At 43.0% G+C, this 25,833-nt stretch overlaps 1 protein-coding gene across 1 annotated transcript; it reads left to right on the forward strand.

Moving 5' to 3' along the window:
• The first annotated feature begins 1,773 nt into the window (after positions 1-1,773).
• Positions 1,774-23,192, forward strand: LOC130458153 (zinc finger protein 420-like). The gene is made up of 5 exons (XM_056821235.1): positions 1,774-1,857; positions 2,512-2,632; positions 13,326-13,452; positions 17,847-17,942; positions 18,842-23,192. Exons 2-5 carry the CDS (start codon positions 2,600-2,602, stop codon positions 20,851-20,853), a joined length of 2,268 nt encoding a protein of 755 aa, XP_056677213.1. The 5' UTR covers positions 1,774-1,857; positions 2,512-2,599; the 3' UTR covers positions 20,854-23,192.
• Positions 23,193-25,833: the final 2,641 nt, after the last annotated feature.

Here is a 25,833-nt window from a genome sequence, read left to right on the forward strand (position 1 = left end):
CTATCTCTTAGCCAGTACCAAATTGTTCTGATGACCACTGCTGCTCAGGGAGGGGTGGTATCTCTGGTATGGAGGGCTTGTTGTGCCCTCCTAGGGCAGCTCTCCAGCCTCGGACCCCCACCTGACACCCAGCTCTCACTGGTGGCTCCCAGTAGCTGCTAGCATGCAGCAGTGGCCATACCCCGGGCAATGGCTTCGACAGGCCGGCCAAACCTTGTGAGGGTAGCCATCGGGTCGTCGACCCCTGGTGAACCAGGGCTTTGCTCACCCAGCATGTGAAGACTGCTTCAGCGGAACAGGTGGAAGAAACCAATAAGAAGGTTCCACGGCTGAGATGGCGACACAGCAAGGCACTGTGGAGTGCTCAGGGCATGTTGGAGCACAAAAGACAGCACGGCCATCCAATGCAGCTGAGGAAGTCTCCGGGTGTAAGGACCCAGGCTTCCAACGCCAAGAGAGTGGGACTGTCTCTGTGCTTCGACTTTTCCATTTAAATCTTCAAGCACATGTGTCTTTGTGCACACTCATCTACATCACAGATGAAAGGGCACAAAGACAATCATCATCCTCGGTTACCGAGAGATGACTACTACTATTAAGTTCTGGGACTGCAAGGCCCCCTTCCTTCGTATTTTTTTCATTAGTTCTCCTGATATTTGTGATCTTTTGTTCTTCCAAATTATCTTTGTCATAATTATTTCTAATTCTATAAAAAAGTTTCTGGGTAGTTTGATAGTTATGGCACTGTATAAATAAATTAATTTAGGTAGCAGTGTCATTTTTATTATATTAATTCAACCTACTCATAAGCATTTAATGTTTTTCAATTATTTTGATCTAGTTTTATTTTCTCTTGCCTCCCAAAAGGCAAGCGGGGATTCCTGGGCCTCCTCCAGGCCTCAGAAGGGTCTCTGGGCCTTGTGGGCTTGGGGTGATGCTGAAGGAGACTCTTCTTAGACTGCCCAGAGTCCCAGGAGGCCCCTAGGAAGCAGCTGTTTCCCCTCAGATTCTCTTTGGACCAGCTTCACCACAGCCCCAGGCCAGGCTCTTATTGTCTGGATTCCACAGTGGGGGAAACTGAGGCAAAGGCTAGGGAGGGCCTTGGCCAAGCTCCCCCCTGCTGGGCAGTGTCTGAGGCCACATTTGAGCCCAGATCTTGGGGGTTTCAGGCCTAGGAGGGCAGCCCGTGTCACCTGAATCCTCCTCTGGGGAGAGGGTTGGCCCCTCCTTTGGGGAGCGCAGGGGTCTCCCCAAATCAAAAGGAGCAGCATGATGTTCAGAGAGAGCCCTGGAGAAGGGGAACCTGGGAGGGGGGGGGGCCTGGGCCTGGGCTGTCAGCTGCTGCCCTCTGCCTCAGTTTCCTTCTCTGTCAGAAGGGGGATCCTAGAGCCACCTCCCCAGGCCCTGCAGAGCAGAGATCCAAGGACTGATCAGTCAGTCAGTCAATCAAATCAACAGACTCTTATTAGGCACCTGCTGTGGGCCAGGCCACATCCTGAGCCAACTCCCAGTCTAAGGAAGAAGTAGCTGGCAGGGCGGGAAGGGGAAATGGGGGTGGGGGGAGAAGGCTGCCGCCCCCCGGGGTGGGGAACAATTCCTATGTACCCCTCCCCCTCCAGGCCTCTACCCCCAGGGGCCCAGGCGGGAGGACTCCATTTCCCAGAATGCCTGTGTCATGACTTCCCGTTAGCCATGGCCTTTCCCTGTGGAAGACTCCATTTCCCAGAATGCTGAGATTCGGACATCACACAAATCTTGGCCCCTCCCCCTGTGGCACCCCGAGGCATTCTGGGAATCTCACCTGAGCAGTCTCAGCTCCTGGGAGGCTCGCAGTTGTGATTCTAGGACCTTTTCTGGGTGAGGAGAGGAGAGGGGAGGGCAGTGGCAGTCAGTGCGTAGTTGCAGCCCGGGGGTGGGGTTGGGGGAGGAGGCAGTGGAATGCTGGCGGTGGTGCAGGGGCTGCCTTAGTGTCTGTCCGTCACTTTAAAGGACCCCAGAAAAGGGACAAACACGGAAGTGCCGGGCTCAGGCCGGGGCGGCTCCGTCTGGACCCCGAGCCACAGCGGGGCTTTGCCCTCCCCCAGGAGAGAGAAGGGACCGCCAGCCCGGGAGAAGGGAGGCAGCTGGGGAGGGGCGCAGTCACAGGATGGGGGAGGGGCTGGTCCTGCCCTCCCCCCCCCCCCGGGGGACATCCAGGGGAGAAGCAGCCCACGTGAGCCCCGTCAGGGGGCAGCAGGGGGGGTGCCCGTGCCCACATGCCAGGGGGGGAGCCCCGATCTCGGGCACTGAGGAAATGCCAGCCCGCTCTCCCCGCCCCCACCTGGTGCCCCCCTCCCTCCCTCCACCAGGTGCAGCTATGAATGGGATGAAGCCAAAGATGGCGGCAGAGGGGGCGGGGCTTTTTCCCGGCCAGTCCTAGGCCCTTCCCAGCCTGAGGCTGCCTGTAACCCCCTGAGGCCAGGAAAGGCCTGGGAGCCCCTCTGACCCTCCCCCTCTCTCCTTCCCCCCCAGGCGCACCCAGAGGAAGTCTCCCCCCCTCGGGGCTGCCACCCCCCGAAGCACCCCAGGGTGGCCCCGCAGAGAGCCCGCAGCCAGAGGAATGGCCCCCGGGACCCCGAGGCCCCCCTCCCAGGTGAGTGCAGCCCCTCCCCGGGCCAGGCTGGGATCCCCCAGAACTCCGAGCTGGGTCTGTGCCAGGCCTCCAGGGGCGCCGTCACTGCTGGTGCTCAGGGGGAGCTCCAGGGGCCGCCCTGGCTGCATCCACCCTGTTCTGGGCTTTCCCGGCCTCGGTATCCCCTGCCTGGAGGAGCCATCCAGGTCCCTCCACCCAGGCCCAGGCGCTGCCAGTCCTTCTCTCCCCCCCAGTGTGACCCCCTCCCTCAGGATGGCCGGGGGTCCCCCAGCTCCAGGCTCTGCTCCTGCCCTCCAGGCCTGGGCTTGGGGGGGTCAGTCAGGCCTGCCAGGGGGGCTTCGGAAGGAGTTTGGGGGAGATCAAGGAGCGTTTGTAGCCCAAGGAAAGGGCTGGGCACGGCGGGCAGGGCTGGAGGGTGTGCTGAGAGGGGCTCCAGCCAGGCTCCCGCCTCCAGGCCAGAGGACACGCCATGGACTGCCTCCTGGGTCAGGCCTTCGCTGGGCCTTTGGGCCTTATTAGGCAGTAAGATGTGGGGGAGGGGCGGGCACTGCTGAGCACATCCAGCACCTTGTTCTGTTCTCACAGCAAAGGCAGCCTCCAAGGCAGGCCCTGAGCTTCTCCCCCACATGCCCTGCTGACAGCCCGTCCCCCCTGGCCACAGGAGGGCCTCAGTGGTAGGAGCTGGGGAATGGGGGGGTGACCGACAGCATTGGGCTCCCCCAGCCCCAGGAGGAAAGAGCCTGGCAGGGCTGGCATCAGGATGGGCAGAGGGGTGCCAGGGGAGTGGGCTGGGCTGGCTGAGGAGAGCAGGCCCTGGTGGGAGCTGGGGAGCCAGTGAGGCAGGAGCCTGGCAGGAAGGTGGCATCAGAGAGCACTTCTGGTTCCTGAAGGCCCGTCAGCGCCAGGGGGGCCATCTGACCCGGGAGACCCCTGGCTCTGCCCGGCCTGGTGGGATCCTGCAGTTCATCCATGTTGTTCCCTCCATGGAAAATATTGTGGGGATCAGAGCCGTCTCTGGGCTGAAGATCCAAACTAGTTGTGATCAGAGGAAGCTGCAGGTGCCCCCAGCCCTCCTAGAGCCAAGATCCCCCAGACGTGGGGCAGGTGTTTCCTGGGTGTCTGACAGACCCTTAGCAGAGTCATTACCAGGCTGGAAGGCACAGAGGACGCAGCAAACAGGCATTGGGGTTTGGTCAGAGGGTTGGAACCTTTGATCCCAGGTCCTGAGTTCAGCAGGAGGTTAAGAGAAGAAAATGGAATGAATCCTCCAGAGCTCTCTGACTCCCGAGGTCACAGGAGCCTCTCTGGGCCACAGTCCTCGGGGAGCCCGGAGTTGGCATGAATCTTCCCAGGCTCAAAGGGCCCCTGGACGGGCCGAGCTTGTTTCCTGGATCTCTTCAGGCCAGTGAGTCCCCCACCATTCCCAGGGAGCCCGGCTCCTCCTGCAGGGCCTTCAGCTTCCTCAGAAGAGGACACACACCTGAGCTGTGATTCATCCCATAGAAGTCTTTGATGTCCTGAATTGCTTTAATATTCTGATACCCCAGACTCCATCCCTTCCAGTACTGCAGCCCATGTTCTACTATCATAATGGATGTCTATGGCACAGTTAGTGGCCTCCCTGGGCCTCACTCTCCCTAAAATGGCCCTCACGGTGACTTCTCTAAAGGATCCTACGTGATCACATGGTTCAGGATCAGTGATTTGGAGGCGATGAATGATTCCCCCTTGACCAGCCTGTTGAGAAGACCTTCAGAAGAGCCTCAATGAGAATTTCCTTACCCAGAGGGATGTCTGTGTGAAATAGGTGCAATCCAGGACAGGCGTTCTCTTACCAGGATCCAGAACACAAATACACGATCAATAGTGATGTCTCCTTACATTACTTTGGAGTCGAATCCACCTTCTCTTCTGTCAGTGTCATGTTTTGGTTCGTGACTGGATGAAATGATTGAGCTGCCTTTGGCTGATGCCCAAGTGTTTTGTAGAGAGTCTTAGGTTTCCTTTTAATTGTTTCAAACTTTTTAAAGCATTGAAAGTGGCTTCAGGGCCCTGTTTATCAATAACACATCCCAGAGGCTCTGGAACCCAGGACATTCCTAATTGAATACATTTCTTAAGACAACAAGCTATACATTTCCTGCTATTGGGAAGTAATATAGGACACTCCTCCCATTTATTATATGGGAAAGAATATTGTTTTGTGGAATTCCTTTCTAAAAGACTATTCTCCATCATATACAAACAAATGTCCCACAGATCTGAATAGCAGACGCCCCCCAAAGAAATGACGAGGCCCAGACATTGCTGGATTATTAGGCACCACGTCAGTGCTAGGAAATTCCAATGTGGTAATATGACACACAGGCGAGGTCTCTATCGGATATGGTTCATGCCTGTGTTTGGTCACATCTGGCAGCTGGAACTGGACGGACTCAGAGAAGAGAATTCTTCCCGCCAATCAGGAAATGCCTTCCAGGCTGAGGTCTTGTGTGACACACAGGCTGGGTAGCACCCAGAGTCGCCTGTTGGAAACGCCACTCTGGACCGAGACCTTACGTGGACCGGAATCCAGTGTCCCAGCCCGCCGTTCCTGTTCCTGCCAGACAACTTCCTCAGCGACTTCTCTAGTGACGGGAATCTGTAAAACAAGCTTTTCACTGACTTCAGGCAGCCATTACAGGAGCTGGTTAGGGTGGACAGAAACCTGCCAGGACAGTGACCAGATTTCCGAACACGAGGAACCTGCTGTGGCTCAGTGTTGGAGGTATCAGTTTACAGTGTAGGATCACGAATGCGAGATAAGCACACCCGATGATCAGCTTTACATAAATGAATTGAACTCTGGCCTGCATTCTTACAGGGCACAGACAGTGTGGAGGAGGATGTTGGGCTCCCTGTCAATGGGCAGCAGCAGCTATGGGACACCAGCAGCCACTTGGGCTGGGTCTGGCAGGGATGCTGTGGCTGTTGGTGGCCCAGAGGAGGCTAGAGAGGTTCAGGGCTCAGCAGCCTCCTGCTTAGGTCCTTCGATGGAGTGACTTGCATCTGTCTGGGACAGCAGGTGTGGAGAGCAGAGATCTCTTCTGAAAAATGTCCAAAGTTATTAGAGCAGCATATTTTGCCATGGGCAGGACAGTAAAAGAGAAAACATGAGTTTTTTTTGTTTTTTTTTTTAGTGAAGAACTTAATTGTGGCACAACAGGTTGGAGTTCATTTTTTTTTAAACCTTTATCGTCTTTTTTAGAATCAATACTGTGAAAAACCTAAAATAACATGGTTTGGTTTACAGTTATTTCTATTCATTCACACCAATGTTATAAAAAAGTTCTCACTGTCCTTCCATTTCAGACCTGTATTGATGTTATGCATCCTCCTTTCTAAGTGTTTCTATCTTTTGTATTTTTATCAGAGGTGTCTTTTCACATTTCAGTATATTTATGATCAACAATATGGTATTGATAAAATGATAACACTAAAGATTTGTAAAATGTCAAGCAGTTCATTAAAAACAATAAAATGATTTAAAAAAAAGAATCAATACTGTGTATTGGTTCCAAGGCAGAAGAGCACTAAGGGCCAGGCATTGGGGTGAAGTGAGGAATCTACGAGAAAAACCACTATCCACATTGAGAGTAAACACTGTGGGAGTAGAAACACAGAAGAAAAACAACTGCTTGACTACATGGGTCGAGGGGACATGGCTGGGGATGTAGACTCTAAATGAACATCCTAATGCAAACACCAACAACATGGAAATGGGCTCTGATCAAGGACACATGTAAAACCCAATGGAATTGAGCATCAGCTATGGGGAGGGGAGGGAAAGAATATGAGTATTGTAACCAAGGAATAATGTTCTAAATTGACGAATTAAATACAATTAAAAAAAAACCATCGGAAAAAGAAAACCAGAAAGTTTCATCACACAAGTTCCTTTTTCTTAGAGGAATAAAGATAAAATAGCAGGCCAGTTGAGGTGGTTTGGCCTAAGGTATCTCTATGATGGTCTTAAATCTCCTATTTCACCTCTCATCTTGTAAACAGAAGAAATGAATGTTTCAAAAGAATAATCCAGAAAGCAAAGGTCATACAATAGCAGTTGACGTTAACTAACATCAGGCTTCTTTGCAGTGTCATCGTCCATCCTCAGTGTCAAGAAACTCCATCTCAGGGGGTAGCCGGGTAGCCCATTGGATTGAGAGCCAGGCCTAGAGACGGGGGGGGGGGGGGGGGGGGGGGGGGGGGAGGGGGGAGGGGTGTCCTAGATTCAAATCTGGCCTTAGATACTTCCTAGCTGTGTGACTCTGGGCAAGTCAATGGATTGACCCCATTGCCTAGGGGTTAAGTGACTTGCCCAGGGTCACACAGCTGGGAAGTATCTGAGGCCAGATTTGAACCTAGGACCTCCCGTCTCTAGGCCTGGTTTTCAATCCACTGGACTACTCAGCTGCCCCCCCCCCCCCGCCCCCCAACATAAGGGTTTTTAAAAAAAATATAAAAGAAACTCCATCTCACATCTCAAATGTCCCATGTAGTTGTTTGAGGTTCCAAAACCATCTTTTCTCAGACAGAGACAGGTCTTCTATTTAGTAGAGTTGCTACTCTAAAAAGCCTGTTGTTTGTAAAGATGCTTTAGCTGTTGCCACTAAAATCTTTTACAAAGTGGTCTCAAGAGAGATTTGTACAGCTTTTTAAATGTTATTAAACTATTAGCAACTTAGAGTGCAGTTAAAATTCAGAAACTTTAGATGTTTCCATGTCCCATTAGCATCATTTCCATTGAACATAACAGGGGGTATCTAAACTGTTGCTTTCTCAGTATTTTTCATTTTAGTTCCTGTAGGAGGATGAGATGCAATTGAGATTCTAACCTCATTTAAAATTTAAGATAAACAACAATCTTTTTTGGCTCATAGATTCTCTATCCCCCAGCTTGAGTGATTCCACAAATGAATTAATTTATAAGAGACTAACTGTGCTTCAGTTAAAACAAAAATGGGGGTGGGGTGAAGATATATTTCAGTAATTCCCCATTGTAGATAGACAACAGTGGTTATCCATTGAATTGCCTGTTGTAGAACATATTTAGTCATTGACCACGTTGAAATGGAGAAGAAATTACACAAATATTCCACACTAATATTTAGGAACGAGATATTCCAGGGACTTCATCTTATATATGATTTCTACATCATCTTATATATAATTAGCATGGACATATAATTCAATGAACAATTCACTTGGTGGTTTGGGAGATGGATTGACCACATTAGTCTGAAAACACTTACATCTTAAAATGTGAATTATGCTTCTATTTTCTACTTTACAGCCAGACTCAGGAGTAATGTGGGAAACATTCCTTTTCAAAAGGAAATGGCAGAGTGGGGATACTGAGCCAAAAGGGGATTCTACCTTCAGATGTGTTATGCTGAGAATCATATCCTCAACTTCTGCCAGATAAAAGATCTCTACCTGTGACTGTTCCAGATCACATTCCTTCTCAGTAATTTGTGGCTTTTCTCTGGAATGGTGGATTACCAATTTCATGATCAAGAACCCACCAGACAAGTATAAGTGAACTTAAGACTCAAAATAATGTTAGTGGCAGCCCCAAAAGCTCTTACCTCAAATGGCAAATCTTACCAATCAGAATTAAATTTTTCCAGGATTGACATGTAGAGAATATATTTCATCCCTCAAGTTTTATTTGATTTTCTTTTAGTTACAACTCATCCTGGCATAAGGATCAGTTATTAGAAATCATTGCTCTGTTAGATTAAAGTTAATATCCAATAACTCCCCAAATATTATATTTTATAAGATTTATTAATAATCACTTGAAGTAGAGGAAAAGTAAGACCTGACTAAAGAACAGTTTTTTCCCAACTGCTGTAGTGGGAGAAGAGAGAAGAGAGGGAGGGGTTACAGAAACTTAAACTCCAAAAAGTAAGGACAGAAGTGGGGTTCTGGGAAACATAGTCCTGGGGTACAAAATTTTAATTACACAGCTCTGAAAGCTCCTCATTATTTCCTTGTTATTCTTGCATTGAAAAAGTAGTGTGTCCCCTTAATACACTCTGAAACTCCTTAAGAACTTCTTTAAAATGCATGAGTGTAAGACCATGTCAGCTCCTGCTTGCAAATTGTGACAAGCTCTTGCCAGACAATTTTATTAAGTCTTTCCAGATTAGAAAAGGATTTTTGATTTAAGATTGAATTTTCATCTGCAGAATTTTAATTTTGTATCATCAAGAGTTCCTTAAGATTGTATTTTTAAATAAGTTCATTCATTACCTTCTTTATCAATAACTATCCCTAAGTGTGATGATTATGTGCTTAAATTTTAGATTTCTGATCATCCTTCTTGAGTCAGTACTATGTTCAAATTTCTGTTTTAACGAAATTTAGGGATACGTTTTTCTGTAATTGTCTTTGGAAGTGTTATAAAATCACTCTAACTGTCGCACGTTTTCTATATGCTTGACCATAATTACATCATGCTCCTATTTACTCTTCTTTCAAACATCAATAATGGCAACGGTAGAGAAAAATATATGTGAGTCTCATCCAAAAAGAGATTGAAAGGATTGTTTCTTCCTATGGTAGAATCTGCATTGTGAATGAAACACCTGTTAGAGAAGAGATTAAGTCTGTAACTTTGAAGGTTGGAGAAAAAGGTATGTGAAAGGTAAAGTCTTTGAAATTTCGTCCCATATAAAGATTTTCACTTTCCAGGTAGTGTTATAATGAAGTACCTTTTTTTCAGTGACATTTTAGAATGTCCTTCAGATCTATCAGGAGCAATTCTCCCTCCCACACCTGGCTCCAGGGGCTGCTCTCTGCCCCTGCTACTGTTAGGAGACAGTGAGTGTTGTTGTGGGAGAGGGAATGCTGGTTCTGGCCCAAAGAATTGCATCTCAGACACATTCTTCCCAAGGCATGAAGATTTCTATTGAAGGATGTTAGGTGCAGTGTCGCCATGGTGATACACACAAGTCATTATAAGGCGTGGAGTAGCCCCTGGATGGTTGTAGTGGACACTGGAATGGCCCTGCAGGGTTTCAGTTTTCCAGATTGTGTTGAGGATCTGGAGAATTGTGCCTTCCCATGCTTGGAAACTCTTAACTTTCCTCAGACTATTCCTATCCCCGGATGTGCCAGGGGCATTTCAAGCTGAAAAATAGAGAATAAGTCAGGAAGGGGTGAAATGGAAGAGTAGTCGATTCCACGTCTACCCTGTGTTTTCCATGGAGCAGGTTGGAAAAGTGGAAGAGCCCTGCCAAGAAGTATGATATTGTCAGATCTGGCCACTGCCTTGGCAGCTATTCCTCCGTCGACTTCTTAAGTACTTCTCTTGACCCTCGATCCCCAGGTCTTTATAGTTTCAAGGCTAGGCTTAGATCCTTTGTTTTTCATAAACTCTTTTTGAAAATTACGGTTAAATTGTGCTATTTTTGTAGAATAAATTTCCCTTTAGCCTGACCGAGGTCAAAGCTCCAGACTTGCTGTCCCCTTCTTCCCAGGTAATAAAACTATGTTAAGCTAAAAGGACTAGAAAACCGTGACACATTCTGTGAGTGGGCTGGGCCAGCCACACATTTGGGGAAAGCTTGGACTGACACCTTCCTTGTATGGACACGGACCTGCTTCTCCTGTGATGAAGTAATGAGGGAGGAGTTCGGGTCTCCCAAGTCCCCCTCCTCAGTGGTTATTTATGTCTCTGTGTGTGTGTGTGTGTGTCTGGGTGTGACGTGAGAGAGAGAGAAAGACCAAAGACCCGCTGTGCTAGCTAGGGGAGAGAACTGTTTTTCTTTCTTTTAGGTCATTTACCCCTAGTCTAGTCCATTGATATCGATGTAGATGTAAACATTTATATCTTAGCCAGCACTGTACTGTTTTGATGACCACTGCTTTATAGTGCAGTTTAAGATCTGGGACTGCTGGGCCCCACCCTGCACATTTTTTTCATTAGTTCCTTTGATATTCTTGATCTTTTCCTGCTTCCAGATGAACTTGGTTCTACATTTTTCCAATTCTTTAAAAAAGTGTTTTGGTTTTTGGTAGTGTGAGAAGTATGGCCCCAAATAGCAAATGAATTTAGGTAGGGTTGTCATTTTTGTTATAGTAGCGCTTCCTTTCTTTTTGATTTTGGAGAGTGTCAGCTGACCACATTAAATGACCAGGCAGTTAATCAATTTTTAAAACGAAAACATTTTGCCTCTTGAGAATTCTAATCATTCCACTGTCAGTGTCTTTCTTTTGAATTAACTCAATTGACAAAATATTAGACACACCGCTCTTTTAAAAAACCCAACCTTACCTTCTGTCTTAGAATCAATATATGGAGTATTGGTTCCAAGGCAGAAGAGTGGCAAGGCCTAGGCAATGGGGGTTAAGTGACTTGTCCAGGGTCACACAGCCAGAAAGTGTCTGAGTCCAGATTTGAACCCAGGACCTCCCATCTCTAGGTGTGGCTCTCAATCCACTAAGCAACCCAGTTGCCCCCAAACCCCTTCTTTTCCTCATCATAGTTACTCTTTTTTTCTGTGTAACTTAATGTAAAATGACTGAATTTATTCCAGTAACAAATAGCATTCATCATAAAGCAAAGACAATGTTTTGGCTATGCCAGATCATACTCAGTGGATCCTGAAACTCCATTTAACATGAGACTGTGCTTGTTCATTTAGCTAACATCACAGACTGATTTCAGCCTTTGAGGATTATTACTGCAGCCAGCACAACACAAAAGGCACCACCTAGGTTCCTAACCTGTGGGGAGGCCTCAGACGCTAAATATGGAATGGGAGAGGGAGCAAAAGAAAACACCAAACTAAAGATAGGTTTGGGAAAAGCTTCCAGCCTCCTCGTTTTGGGGACTTCCAGCGTCAGCTTTTAGTTGTAAGTCAATCCATTATCTTACCAACATTGATGATAAGCAGCACTATGGTTGACATCTAGGTTACAATCAGTGCTTTTGATACAGGGCGTTCAGCCGGGATTCTTAGGATCATAGAAATATGGCGTAAGGGATAGAGATGATTCTTAGAAACTGGGATGTTATATGAGCCTCACTGAGCTCCAAGTAAAATGTTTTATTTCTAGTGTCCCTGCCCCGCTGTAAAAGCTGTGTGATGTGTTGATTAGGAGGCCGCTTGCAGTGTGGATTAGGAGAGCTGGGAGAGGGACCCTTTTGAGAAAGCCAGATTAAGGCTGCTTCTACCACCCCCAGTCATTTCATTTATTGAAGGTTTTAGAACTTATTAATCCTGTGGATTCCTAATATGGCCACAACAAGAAAATTGCCTTTGCAATGATACCTTGCTTTAACTGTCCCTTGACCATGTGACTTTTAGATTTTCTACATCCTGATTAGTTTTAAAAATCCTAACAAACAGGAATGTCTACACTCATACTTAAGGATTAAGTGTTGAGGAGGATGGCCCATGACAGACATGTGCTAACAAGTGACAAATAAGAAAACAACTGACAGACCCCTGGGCTGTCCTAAGTCAAGCTTAAGCTGCCATTGGTACATGTGAGACACAGGAAGTGATGTTAAAAAAAAGTCTATATATTCACAGCACTTCCTCTTGCCGCTCTCTTTGATAGTGGAGGTGTTGAGCTCTGGGTTTTTAGTGGGGATGTGGCTCTGGCTCTTTTGCTGGGTGGCGTTTTGGTGTTTTGGCATCTTGGTGTGCCTGCAGCTCTTGTCCGGGTTTGGCGGTGAGCATCCTTGGTGAGGTGACTGGGAGCAGCTCAGTAGTGTGGGTCAGGTGAGGCGTCTTCCCTGAGCTCTCTCGGAATTTAGGCTGATTCCTTTTTTTTCCTTTACCTTTCCAAAAACACTATTCTATTAGGAAGCCAAGCTAATTTTTTAATCTTCTGAGGAGGCCTTGTGTCTGAGTTCTCTGAACTTCCCTTGGCTTAGACTAGGCTGGAGAAATCGTATACCCCTTTCTCTCTCTCTCTCTTCTTAATTCCTTCCCTCTATATTAATTAAACCACCATAAAATTCCAAAACTGACTTGAGTATTTTTACTGGGATTGAATTAAATCACTGGCGACCATTAGTATAACATATTAGTAAAGAAAAAAAAAACAACTTAGATTTACCCCCCTTACAACCATTGCCATCAGGATCAGTTTTGACCATATTTTTCATCTCAGGATTTGTCAGTGCTTATCATCAAATTAAGTAGAGAATTCAGAATTCTTTTTCTTTGTTTTCTCCTCATTAATCACTACTATATTTTCCCCTTGGAATACATAGAATATGCTACCTTCTCAGAAACTCTTCAAAAAAATGTTCTTACCAGATCAACTCTGACACTTGTGATGAGAAATTTCAGATTACCTTGCCTCTTTCTCCTCCACAGAATCTCATACTTCACTCAGAGAGCACGTCCCATCTCCCTCATTCCAAAGGAAAAAGCATTTCAGAGTAAGACACTTCTCCAGGTTTTACTCTTCATAACATGATTCTGTCTTCAGACACAAAATGTCTTTGTCAGTATTCCATTGGTGTCTGAATGACAGGTCTATAGTGCTTCTGGCTCTGACACCCTTCAAGGTTAGGAGTTTGGGTAAATCCCTTGTGTGCTTCACTTTCCTCCAATCAGTGAATGAGGGTTGTGCTAGATGAAATTTGGAGGTTCGGCTCTAAATCCTGTGACTTTTGTTGTTTTAGGGGTCAATAACCTTCAAGGATGTGGCTGTGGACTTCACCCAGGAGGAGTGGTGCCTATTGGACCATTCTCAGAAAGAGTTGTACCTGGAGGTCATGCTGGAGAATGTGCAGAATCTATTCTCTGTGGGTAAGGACCATTTCCTGTGTTAACTCTGAATCTGCCATTAAAGGAATGCCTTAATTCCAGGCCATATGTACAGATTTTGAGCCTTTGTCAAAGATTAAAAAAGGAAAAGTGCCAATCTCTGCCTAGGGTTCCCCACCTTCCTGCTTGTCATGAAAAAAAGTCTTTGAATTATGTGATGGGAAGCTGAGATTTTCCTTTCTTGCCCCTGAAATTGTTTCTCCTCTGTTTTAGACAGCTTCAGGTAAAAACTGAAACCAGTGTTCTAGATTTACATTTGTAAAGCTAATCTCAGAAGGCATCTAGTCCAGCCTCTAATTCTACTTGAAATTTGTATGCAAATTCTCTGTTCCTACCTAGGCAGCTTTTCCTTGAAGATGGGCATCAAAGAGAATAGGCAGCCCCTTCCCCTTTTGGCTTTCTAAAGACCAGACAGATTTCTTTTTATTATGTATTAATGGGAGAGACTAAGCCAAGAAGGGGGCAAAGCAGAAGCAAAAGCTGGAACCACCCTGAGAATCTCAAAGCAACCTTAAAATGTACTTTTAAACAAATAGTCAAAGAATTAACATGAGTAAGAGGGAGGTGGCTCTCCTAAGGAAAACAACTTGAAAGTTAGGCAGAAAGGGTCTATTTTAGGGCATAAAGAGGGAAATGGAAGTAAATAGAGGAGTGCAATCTACCCTAAACCTAGTGCTCTAAGTTCCCATCCTGGGCACAAGCCAACTTCAAGACCCAGGGACCCTTCTTAAGCCTACATTATTAGCACATCCCATGCCACCTCTTGGAATACAAAGGGCTGACACAAGGCTGTAGTGAGGTCCCAAAGTCACTTGGCCAGTTCAGATCTGTTGTGAAGCCCTTAACCCCAGGACAAAGTAGCTCCCAGCTCTCTGAGCCCTGCAAGCCATCAATAGGGTCTAGAGGAGACTAAATAAGTAGCTTTCAGAGAGACCAGCCCACAGGGCATGGTACCACCTTCAATGAAATGAAAGCTTCAGAAAACCAGAACTATAGCTGAGGGGAGCCACAAAGAAAAACTGAAGTTTAAAAGAATGCCCCCTGTACCCTCAGAATAGAAGTCAAAAGTGTGTGTAGGGTGGTGTGGGTGGGTGGGAAGGCTGGGAAAATGAGCAAATAGCAAAAAAAAAAAAGTCTAACCATTGAAAATATCTAAGGAGGCAAAGAAGAAGGCACAGACTTTGGCGGGGATTGGGATACAAAAGCCTCCATATGCAAAACTTCAAATAAGAATGGGAGGGGGAAACTAGGTAGTTCAGTGCATTAAGAACCAGGCCTTGAGATGGGAAGGTTCAAATCTGGCCTCAGACACTTCCCAGCTGTGTGACCCTGGGCAAGTCACTTAACCTTCATTGCCTAGCCCTTACCACTCTTCTGCCTTGGAACCAATTGGTTCCAAGACAAAAGGTAAGGGTTTTTATTTAAATAATATGGGAATTGGTCTCAGGTGCTGGAATAGTTAAAAAAGGAATTAAAAAATCAAATGAGAGAAGTGGAAGAAAAATGGGGAAAAGAAATGAAAGTAACAGACAAAGAAAATAAGACCTGAAAAAGCCAAATTAGTCAAATGGCAAAAGAAGCACATAAATCCAATGAAGAAATGGCTTTTTAAAAAGTAGAGTTGACCAAGTGGAAAAAGAAGGTAAAAAAAATTCCATATAGAAGAGAGTTCCAGGAAAAGTAAAATGGACCAAATGGAAAAGGAGGATCAAAAGGTCACGGAAAATAATCTTTTAAAATTAGAATTGGGCAAATAGAAGCCAATGACTTCCTGAGACATGAAGAAACAATAAAATAAAGTCAAAAGAAAATATGAAATATCTGACTGAAAAAGTCACTGACCTGGAAAGCAGATCCAGGAAAGACAATCTAAAGATTTATTAGACTACAGAATATAAAAAAAGCTAGATGTCTTATTACAAGAAAGTATCAAAGAACACTGCTTTGTTATTTTTGAATCATAAGTTAAAAGGGCAATTGAAAGATTCCGCAGATCACCTCCTGCAATAAATCCCCAAATGATAACTCCCATGAATGTTATAGCCAAATTGAAGAAATCCCATGCTAAGGAGAAATTACTCAATTAAGCCAATAAGAAACAATTCACATATCATGTAGCTCCAGTATTGATTACACAGGATCTGGGAGCTTCTACATTAAAGGACTGAAATGCTTTGAATATGATATTCTGGAAGGGAAGGAAACTGAGTTTATAACCATGAACCACCCACCCATCAAGACTGACTATATTCTTTCAGGGACAAAAATAGTTATTTAATTAAAAAAAATAGGAATGTCCAAGCATTCCTGATGAAAAGAAGAGAGGCAAATGGAAAAGTTGGATGTCCCAATACAAAAATCAAGAGAAGTATAAAAAGGCAAATAAGAGAGAAAATTTACAGAACGTATTAAGGTCAAATTGTTTTGTTTATATGCTTAATGGAAAGGTGATATTTGTAACTCCTAAAATTGCTCTCCTTATAGTAGTTATTTGAAGTATACTTAGAGGATGTGGTACTAAAGTGTTTAGGAAGATATGAGAAAAAAAGATTAAGGGATGAAAAAGAAGATAGCACTGAGAGAAAAAGAAGAGAGAAGTAACTTGAGGCAAATTATATCAAATAAAGAGGCCTGGGAAGAAAAATTATTAGAGTGGAGGGGATAGTGAGGGTGGTGACAAGCAGTAAAACTAATTCTCATTGGGAATAACAGCCAGACTCATTGGGGTATAGAATTCTTTATAAGAATAGAAGGAGAATAGGAAAGGTAGTAGGAGGGAAGTGAATATTATAAGGGAGGAGAAATGGGGGAAGTGATTAAAAGAGAACCATGTGGACAGACAGTGAAGGAGAAAGTGTAGGATTAAAAGAGGAAAATGAGATTAAGGGGAATGCATATATGTTAATCATAACTATGATTCTAAATGAGATGAACTCACCCATAAAATGTAAACAGATAACAGAGTGGATTAAAAACCTGAATCCTATGATATGCTGTTCATAAGAAACACATTTAACATGCATGAGTAGACATTCATAACAATAAGGGAATAAAATTAAAAAAAAAAAAAAGAAGTAATAAAACTGTAGCTCACAGCTCCTGATTCTCCCTAGTCTAGCAAGTTTATCCTTATTCCTCCTTCATTCTTCCCTTGCCACAGGTGGGGTCCAGCCCCATATTCTTGTATTGAAACTATTGATTCTTGACAGAATAAGGGTTTTGCCAAAGATAAATGATTTTGTCACAGGTGACTGATTTTCTCATTAACCTGTGAGGAATTTGAGTTTATAAACAATCAAGGAAATTTACTTATTACTTTTAATAAAAAGAGATGATCAATCAGAGACTCTTAAAAGACAATTCAACAATCACAGTACTAAGCCTGGGGGGTTAGAGGAGTATGGGGAACACAATTCAGGATGATCGTTTTTCAGAGTTAACAGGGAGTTTCTGGTTAGTGAAATTGAGTCACTGAGGCATGGTGAAGCTTGGTGTACCTGCACATTTTGTGTGGACCTTTATGATTGATTTATATGCTGACTGGGAGAATAGGAAATTCTGAACATAGCTCGTGGTTATGGTTTTGCTGGAAATGATGTACCTAAGTAAAAGTTAACCCATGATAGTCTTTTCAAGCTTGGATTTTGGAGTCTGATTTTTTGGTGATATTTTAGGGAAATAGAGTGCAAGTATTTTGTTCTTATATTATTCCTTCTAAGGCTAGGGAGGGGATAATAATCATGTCAATTCCATTAGTAAGGGATGTTAATGAGAGAAGTCATGCAGAGGGGACTAAGTGGGCAATTACATCTTGCCGAGGGGCTACTCTGTGATCTCTTATCCACCACATGTGACCTTGTCAAGACATTGTGGCCTGATGTCTCCCAGCATTCCCTCAAATCCCAGGCCAGAAGCTATGAGTGGAAAGGAAGGGAATAAGTATTTTAAAATACTGCTCTGTGTCCTCTACTGGATAAAGGAGTTCATAATTATCATGTATTTTACAACATCCCTGTGAGTTTGATAGTCTCATTTCCTTTAATTCATAGTTGAGGCAACTAGTTTAAATAACATACCTGGGGCTCCCTGAGGCTGGATTAAATTTGCTTTTCTGACTCCAAGTTCTTGTCTCTGATCCCTTTGTTACTAGCTGCCTTTAAGTTCTAGATGATCTAGTTTGTGGAGTATGCCTATGCTTCTATTACAAGAGGTAGATAAAAATGGACTTTTCTGATTGCAAATGGTTTCTGTAATCTCTGCCCCTCCTGCAAATCTCCCAACAATGAATACAACACAAGTCATTCTTAATTGCATGTCCCCTTTCTTTTAAGAAGATTATATTTTTTCTCTTCTGATCTCTCCCTTCTTATGCCCAGGGCTTCCAGTTCCTAGAGAAAATTTTATCTCCTTTTTTCAGCAAGGGGAATCATCATGGCTGCTAGAGCAAAAAGGCCTATGGAGCTCCTGTCCAGGTGAGTGACTTGAAAGTAGGTGTATAAGGGCTATTATCTCAAAAGACTTTTTATCTGTTATGGTGAAGGGAGTGCTAGACTTGGGGGCTGGTGGGCTAGTGCTGAATTATGCTGTTCATTTCTTGAGAAATGCATGTTAAACTCAGCATAGGGTATGAGACATACTTTATGGTAGATTGTAAAATAAGGTGAATATTTAGTATGTCTAGACTTAATGGCATAATATATTTGCATCTGTGGAGAAAAGAAGAAAACTTCTGTTCTACTTTGAAACTTATTACATGAGAGTTAAAAAGACTGAAGTTATTTTTTGGTTTAGCATACAAAATTTACAAGGAATGACCATGTGATAGTGCATCCAAAATGATGAGAACAGAATATTTGGAAGGTTACCTGAGATTCACAAAATTATAAGAATAATGGAGAAGTGACATTTTAGGAAAGATAGAAAGGGCAATGGAGAAAGACTGTGCAATACTGCAAACAAAACATGCTCAGGCTCATGGTTTGAGTTGTAGTCTAGTTGCCAGGAATTTGGTCAGTTCTTTCCTCCATTCTTTCTTTACTTATGACATGAGTTGCGCAAAGTATGATGAGAATCTTGAAGCTGCCTTTGTCACATGTCTATTATGTGGTTTCATTGTTATTGTATGTGAAAGTGTTTCTAAAATTGCCCATCTTGCAGATTTGACCAAATGGGGTCGTCAAAGACTGGTTCTGCCAGTTTAAGTTTGAAAAATCCTTTTTGCTTTGGGAAATAGAATAAAAATCAGTTTGCTTTCTGCTATCAGATGAAAGAACTTATATTACTCTTTGTGTGTGTGTGTGTGTGTGTGTGTGTGTGTGTGTGTGTATCTCCACCTTCTTTCTCTGTTTATAACATTATTTGTTTTCTTCAGAGGCAGAGGCTAATTTAGAAGTGAAGGAGATGTCTACAAAGTTGAGCTGTTTGGTGAAAGTATCTTGCCCCCAAAGATGCGTGAATGAGGGTCCCCATGATCTTATTTTGAGAGGAAACTATGACTCTAATGTCAAGGTAAATAAAAATCCAAAGAGTGACTATGAATTTGATAAAACTTCAGAGAAATTCAGTCAATATTCTGTCCTAAATCAGCATATGAAAATGACCTCAGAAAATGACTGTTGTCAGGATAGTAAATATAACAAATGCTTTCCTGATGAAGTAGGACATGTTCATTCACCTGAGAAACCTCCTGAAATTCCCATGTATCAAGGTAACCTAGAAGGATTGGTTTTTGACTCGAGTTTAGAACTCCTTAGACATAAAAAAAGTAAACGTGTCAAGATGGTTTTTGTGAGTGATAAAGGTGAGGGACTTTTCAGTCAGAATTCTGAGCTTACTGCACATCAGAGAATCCACCATGGAGAGAAACCTTATGAGTGTAAACACTGTGGAAAGGCTTTTACACTGAGGAGCTCTCTTGCTGCACATCAGAGAATCCACACTGGAGAGAAACCTTATTTATGTAAACATTGTGGAAAGGCTTTCACACAGAGGGGCAATCTTGCTGCACATCAGAGAATCCATACTGGAGAGAAACCTTATGAATGTCAACATTGTGAAAAAGCTTTCACACAGAGGAGCAATCTTGATGCACATGAGAGAGTCCACACTGGAGAGAAACCTTATGAATGTCAACATTGTGAAAAGGCTTTTACAAGGAAGATCTCTCTTGCTGCACATGAAAGAATCCACACTGGAGAGAAACCTTATGAATGTCAACACTGTGGAAAGACTTTTGCAGGGAAGGTCTCTCTTACTGCACATGAAAGAATTCACACTGGAGAAAAACCTTATGAATGTCAACACTGTGGAAAGGCTTTTAGATGGAAGGTCTCTCTTACTGCACATGAGAGAATCCACACTGGAGAGAAACCTTATGAATGTCAACACTGTGGAAAGACTTTCACTAAGAGAAACAATCTCACTACACATGAGAGAACCCACACTGGAGAGAAACCTTATGAATGTAAACAGTGTGGAAAGGCTTTCACACAGAGGGGCAACCTTGCTGCACATCAGAGAATCCACCCTGGAGAGAAATCTTATGAATGTAAACAATGTGGAAAGACTTTAACAACAATGTACTCTCTTGCTAAACATGAGAGAATCCACACTGGAGAGAGACCTTATGAATATAAACAGTTTGGAAAGGCTTTCACACAGAGGGGCAATCTTGTTAAACATGAGAGAATCCACACTAGAGAGAAACCTTATGAATGTAAACACTGTGGAAAGGCTTTCACACTGAGGAGCTCTCTTGATTCACATCAGAGAATCCACACTGGAGATAAACCTTATGAATGTAAACATTGTGGAAAGGCTTTCACACTGAGGAGCTCTCTTGATGCACATGAGAGAATCCACACTGGAGAGAAACCTTATTTATGTAAACATTGTGGAAAGGCTTTCACACAGAGGGGCAATCTTGCTGCACATCAGAGAATCCACACTGGTGAGAAACCTTATGAATGTCAACACTGTGGAAAGGCTTTTACACAGGGGAGCAATCTTGATGCACATGAGAGAATTCACACTGGAGAGAAACCGTATGAATGTAAACAGTGTGGAAAGGCTTTCACTAAGGGAAACCATCTCTCTACACATGAGAGAACCCACACTGGAGAGAAACCTTATGAATGTAAACAGTGTGGAAAAGCTTTCACAAAGAGGTACACTCTTGTTAAACATGAGAGAATCCATACTGGAGAGAAACCATATGAATGTAAACAGTGTGGAAAGGCTTTCACAACAACTGACTCTCTTGTTAACCACAAGAGAATACACAATGGAGAGAGACCTTATGAATGTCAGCACTGTGGAAAGGCTTTTAGATGGAAGGTCTCTCTTGCTGCACATGAGAGAATCCACACTGGAGAGACCTTATGAATGTAAACAGTTTGGAAAGGCCTTCACACGGATGGACTCTCCTGTTAAACATGAGAGAATCCACATTAGAGAGAAACCTTATGAATGTAAACACTGGAAAGGCTTTCACACTGAGGGGCTCTCTTGATACACATCAGAGAATCCTTACTGGATTTTTGGAAATTTGTATTTAATTAGTTAATTTAGAATATTTTTTCATAGTTACGAGATTCATGTTCTTTCCCTCCCTTCCCCTGAATCCCCTCCCATAGCTGATGTGCAATTCTACAGGGTTTTGTATGTGTCATTGATCAAGACCTATTTCCATATTGTTATTTGCACTAGGGTGATCATTTAGTCTATATCCCTATCGATCCATGTGATCAAGCAGTTGTTTTTTGTGTTTATATTCCCACAGTTCTTCCTCTGAATGTGGATAGCATTATTTCTCATAAGCCCCACAGAATTGTCCTAGATCATTGCAATACTGCTAGTAGAGAAGTCTTGTACCACAGTGTATCAGTCTCTGTGTACAATGTTTTCCTGGGTCTGTTCCTTTCACTGTGCATCAATTCCTGGAGGTCGTTTCAGTTCGTTTGGAATTCCTCCAGTTCATTATTCCTTTGAGCACAATAGTATTCCATCACCAAAATATACCACAATTTGTTCAGCCATTCCCCAATCGGAGGGCATCCCCTCATTTTCCAATTTTTTGCTGCCACAAAGAGTGCAGCTATGAATATTCTTGTACAAAGAATCCACACTGGAGAGAAACCTTATTAACATAAACTGTGGAAAGGCTGTCACACAAATGAGCAATCTTGATACACATCAGGGAATCCACACTGGAGAGAGACCTCATGAATGTAAACAGTGTGGAAAGGCTTTCACACAGGGTGACTCTCGCTACACATAAGAGAGTCCACACTAGAGAGAAACCTTATTGCATGGGATACAGTCATGCATTATTCTCCACCATACATTAATTAGTATTAATGATCTTTAATTAACAACTTACTATTATAAGATTAAAAATTAATACCCCAAACTCCACATATTGTTTTTTACAAGGTTTATTAATAATAACTTGAAGCAGAGGAAAGCAATAGCCTTAGTAAAGAGGAGGATCCTGATTGCATGAGCAGGAGAGAGAGTGGAGTTACAGAAACTTTTATGTACAACACTAAGGACATAATGTGGGGATGAAGGGAAAGGGATGCTGGGAAATGTAGTTCAAGAGTACAAAATTCTATTTACACATTCTCCCTGTGATCCTTTGGGAGGCTAGTTGCCCCCAGGAATCACTTTAACATAAACTTAAAATTAATTATTTTTAACTAAAGGTATATACAATGTTGCAGTTTCTAAAGGAAAATTACAAGAATTTGGGTATAAATGGGAAATAAAAGAGAAAAAGAACAAAATCAATGATTGCTATATTGACAAAAAAGCCAATTTGGGGGCAGCCCCCTTGGCATAAAGAGTGTACATTCAAATTAAATGCATTCAACTCCCCAACAGTTCAAATTGCCACATCCCAAAGTTCACTCTGGATCTTTTGGTACAGTGTATGGTCTCTGCAGGTATCTTCATGGCGTCTTGTCCAAACAGGTCATTTTCTGAATTCTGGGAGGTAGCAAGTTCTTATCCTAAAATTACTCTCAAAAGAATTTAAACTTTGCATTATAGGATAATAATACATCCCCCCTGAGGAGGATGTTGACAAATACAGGGATCACTCAGGGATATGTGCTTGAGTTATGAGTTATATGAATCAATTGTCAAAAGAAAATAAAAACCATAAAATCCAAATAAAAGGGAAAAAATAAATTGTGGATGGAATATAAAATATCAGTCTTATGTGTAAAAATTCTAAGTTAAGGAAAAATAAACCTATAACAGGTACTTGAATCAGGGGCTGATTAGAAGTGATTTATGTCCCATAAGCCTGTAGCAGCAATGATGCACTTACTGAATCAACAGCCAGGACTACAGAAAGTTGCCACACTATGAAAGAAAAGGGACTAGATTTTTGCAGCAAATGGGAAATAGCATTCCCTACTCTGACTTTACCTTTTCTCACAGGAATAGGGGAGCCAGGAGGAAGCCAAAATGAGGTGCTTGATAGACACGTGGCTTGGGAAACTCCTATCTCTAACATATGTCAAACAACCTCAATCTCAAACAAGTTCCAAGTCCTGTCTTGGTGTAGAATGTCAGCAATCCCACTGGGATTGGTTTTGTCTCTTTGTGTGCTCAGTTAGAATTATGCAGGTTAACTTTGTGCTTCTTCGGTACTGTGCAGTGTCTCTTTCTTGGAATCACACACACTCATTAAACACAGTCCCTTAACATATCAATTCATGGCAGATTCTGATAGTCTAAATGTTTTGGGTATGCATTGACATTAAGGCTAAGGGACATTTTTAACTTGGCCATGATCCACAGTGGAGTACAAATTATTTTTACCAAGTAACAGCTTTATAAAGCTGTAGTACAGTAGGTAATGCACATTCAAAGAAGTACCAAAATCACATTAGCACATTTAAATGACAAATAGCAAACAAATCTGCTATCGTATAGGATTCACATGAGTTGCTATGCAGAGCCACTTCCTATGTGACATTTTAAATACCTGTGAAGTTATGGATACTTGTCACAAGTTTTATAGATCGAGACAATCTTTCAACCTTGGCTGAGATATTTTTAACAAAGTCTATTACTGTCATTCCAAAATTTGGGAGAGGAGCCCAGAAAGACACAAACCTCTGTTCTGTTGATAAAAAACCTTTTGGGTCTAAAATGTCACCAAGAATCAGTTCATTCTGGTGGAAGGATCGAGTAAGCTGAAGAGTTACAAGTATAAAAAAACAATCAGAAGCTACTACACTTCCCAGGAAAATCCCACCTCCCAGATAAGATCATAATCCATTACAAGGGTAGCTAAGTCCCTTGGGAAACCTCCCTCCTCGGACATGAAATTGTAACAGCGTAAAAGATATGTATTTATATGTCCTATCCATTGCAGTGGAAGTGAGGACTAAAATAGTGAAAATCACTTCAGATGTTTCATTCATTACAGTTTTAATAAAAGCAGAGGTGGGGGAACACAACAGTGCCATTACACTTACTCTTGTTACAAACAACTGGAAGGCAGACAAATGATTAGTCAAAGGTAGGGATGCTTCTAGATATCTGAAAATCACTCTGAAGACCCCTTAAAATCAATTTGAGATATTTAGCTCATTAAATTCTCCAACGGTTTTATACAGGTTATAACTAGTTTGATGGAGTCCATTCATCAGCATGTATGTGGTAATTAACAAAGGTAGAAAGGAACAAAAGGCCATTAAGGCAACATGTGACCTCAGTGGATCTGGTGACAAATCCAGCATCCATAAGGACCTATGGTTTTGCCACTGAAAGGGGTTTGTGCAAGTAGACTGGGCTTTTACAGTGGTATTTTCACTATTACAGTCATAGGGGAGGTACAAATAAAGACAACATAACAAAACAAGCTGATGGCCAAAATACAGTAGCTGAAAATGACTTAGTGAAATGGAACATTATAGATTAGATTGATATGTAAACTTAACAAACAAAATTAAATCTCAAATCAGCAAATACAATATATGTGGCAGGATAGAGGCATTGAATTCAAGAGTCCTTTTCTCCAATTCCAATAAAAAAACGTATTCACTGTTTGGAGGGGAACAAAACTGAAAGAATCAACATCAGTAAGAAAATGGAGTCTGAAAAGGCTTAAAATTAATCTTGTGAAAATTAAATTTAACTCTCTCCTGATTTTAAAAATGAAAATACTTAACTCTCCCCTGATTGTGAAGATTAAATTATAACCCCTTTCTATCTCTAGAACACCCTACTTAAAGTTGAGTATGAAGATCTGCCCATTTTAGATTTAATTACCAAAGGTGTAAACACCCCATTTACACTTGAGTGGGGGAGGTCTGTTACCTACATGTGTGATAGTTGGTGATGACTCAGAATTGACTGTCCCCTGGGCAGTCCTAAAACAAAGCGTCAACTCTGAAAAATTAGGGAAAGACATAGGAAGTGATGCAAGAGAAAATATTTTTTAAAAGGGAGTGACAACTTCCTGAAGGAGACAATTCTTAATTCTTTGATCTGCTGGCCAGATCTGAGACACTGTTCCTGACTGGACTGATATGTGGTGAGTGAAAAGTTCACTCTTAACCGCTGGTTTTTCTCTGAAGAGACTGGCCTCAGGAAAGACCTATCCTCTTGGGAGAGGCTCCCTATATCCCCAGGGCCTCAGCTACAAGGGCAGAGGCCCCTCTGGCTAAGAACTACCCCTGCCCAGGGGCTGGGAGTAAATTACTTAGTGTTTAGGCTAGATATCTTACCTTAATACTCTGATTTACTTCACTCTACATTTTGTAAATAAAATTGTAAATAAATCTCTTGGAATTAATTAAATTCCTGGTGGCCACACCTTTAAATGACCCAGTCCAACCCTTTTAAAATTACCCCTTTTCCCCTATACGACCTCCAGATCTCATTAAGGTTCCTTTCCCTCCCCAGTATCATTATCTGTTTAGATTCCTTTGGTTGCACCTCTGGGGTTCCCCATACATGCACTGGGCATAGCATGGAAGAATCCCATATTGGGTGTGTTGCAGAGATTAGGCAGGCCAAAATGGCAAGGGGCTGTAGGGAGATGAATCTCCCCCTTGAAATGCAAGATTACACAAGCTACCAACTGCAAGGTATCCAGTTAATACAAGAACCTCCATGAACAGAAGAAAAGACATCCTAAAGCTGTGAACTGAGCAAGGCTCTCCAGAAACAAGCTTTTTGAGATAGGCGGGAAACTGGGTCATGCTTTCAATCTCTACTTGTCTGTAGGTGGCGCTATCCTGGTATGCACTGCCTAGGAGTTTGGAAGAGTAACCTTCCTTACCCTCCCCCTTTAAGTAAAAATGCCAGGGAGTTGCTTACTTCCATTGTCATGTGGGCAGG

Source organism: Monodelphis domestica, chromosome 3 (genome assembly GCF_027887165.1).
Source record: "Monodelphis domestica isolate mMonDom1 chromosome 3, mMonDom1.pri, whole genome shotgun sequence".
NCBI classification, from domain to species: domain Eukaryota; kingdom Metazoa; phylum Chordata; class Mammalia; order Didelphimorphia; family Didelphidae; genus Monodelphis; species Monodelphis domestica.

What these genes read in the sequence shown, in the direction of transcription:
- LOC130458153 (XM_056821235.1), top strand. Translation starts at nt 2,600, where the DNA reads ATGGCCCCCGGGACCCCGAGGCCCCCCTCCCAG. An exon ending in GCAGAATCTATTCTCTGTGG is followed by an intron (nt 13,453 to 17,846) that starts GTAAGGACCATT and finishes TCTTATGCCCAG; the next exon opens with GGCTTCCAGTTCCTAGAGAA. An exon ending in CCTATGGAGCTCCTGTCCAG is followed by an intron (nt 17,943 to 18,841) that starts GTGAGTGACTTG and finishes TGTTTTCTTCAG; the next exon opens with AGGCAGAGGCTAATTTAGAA.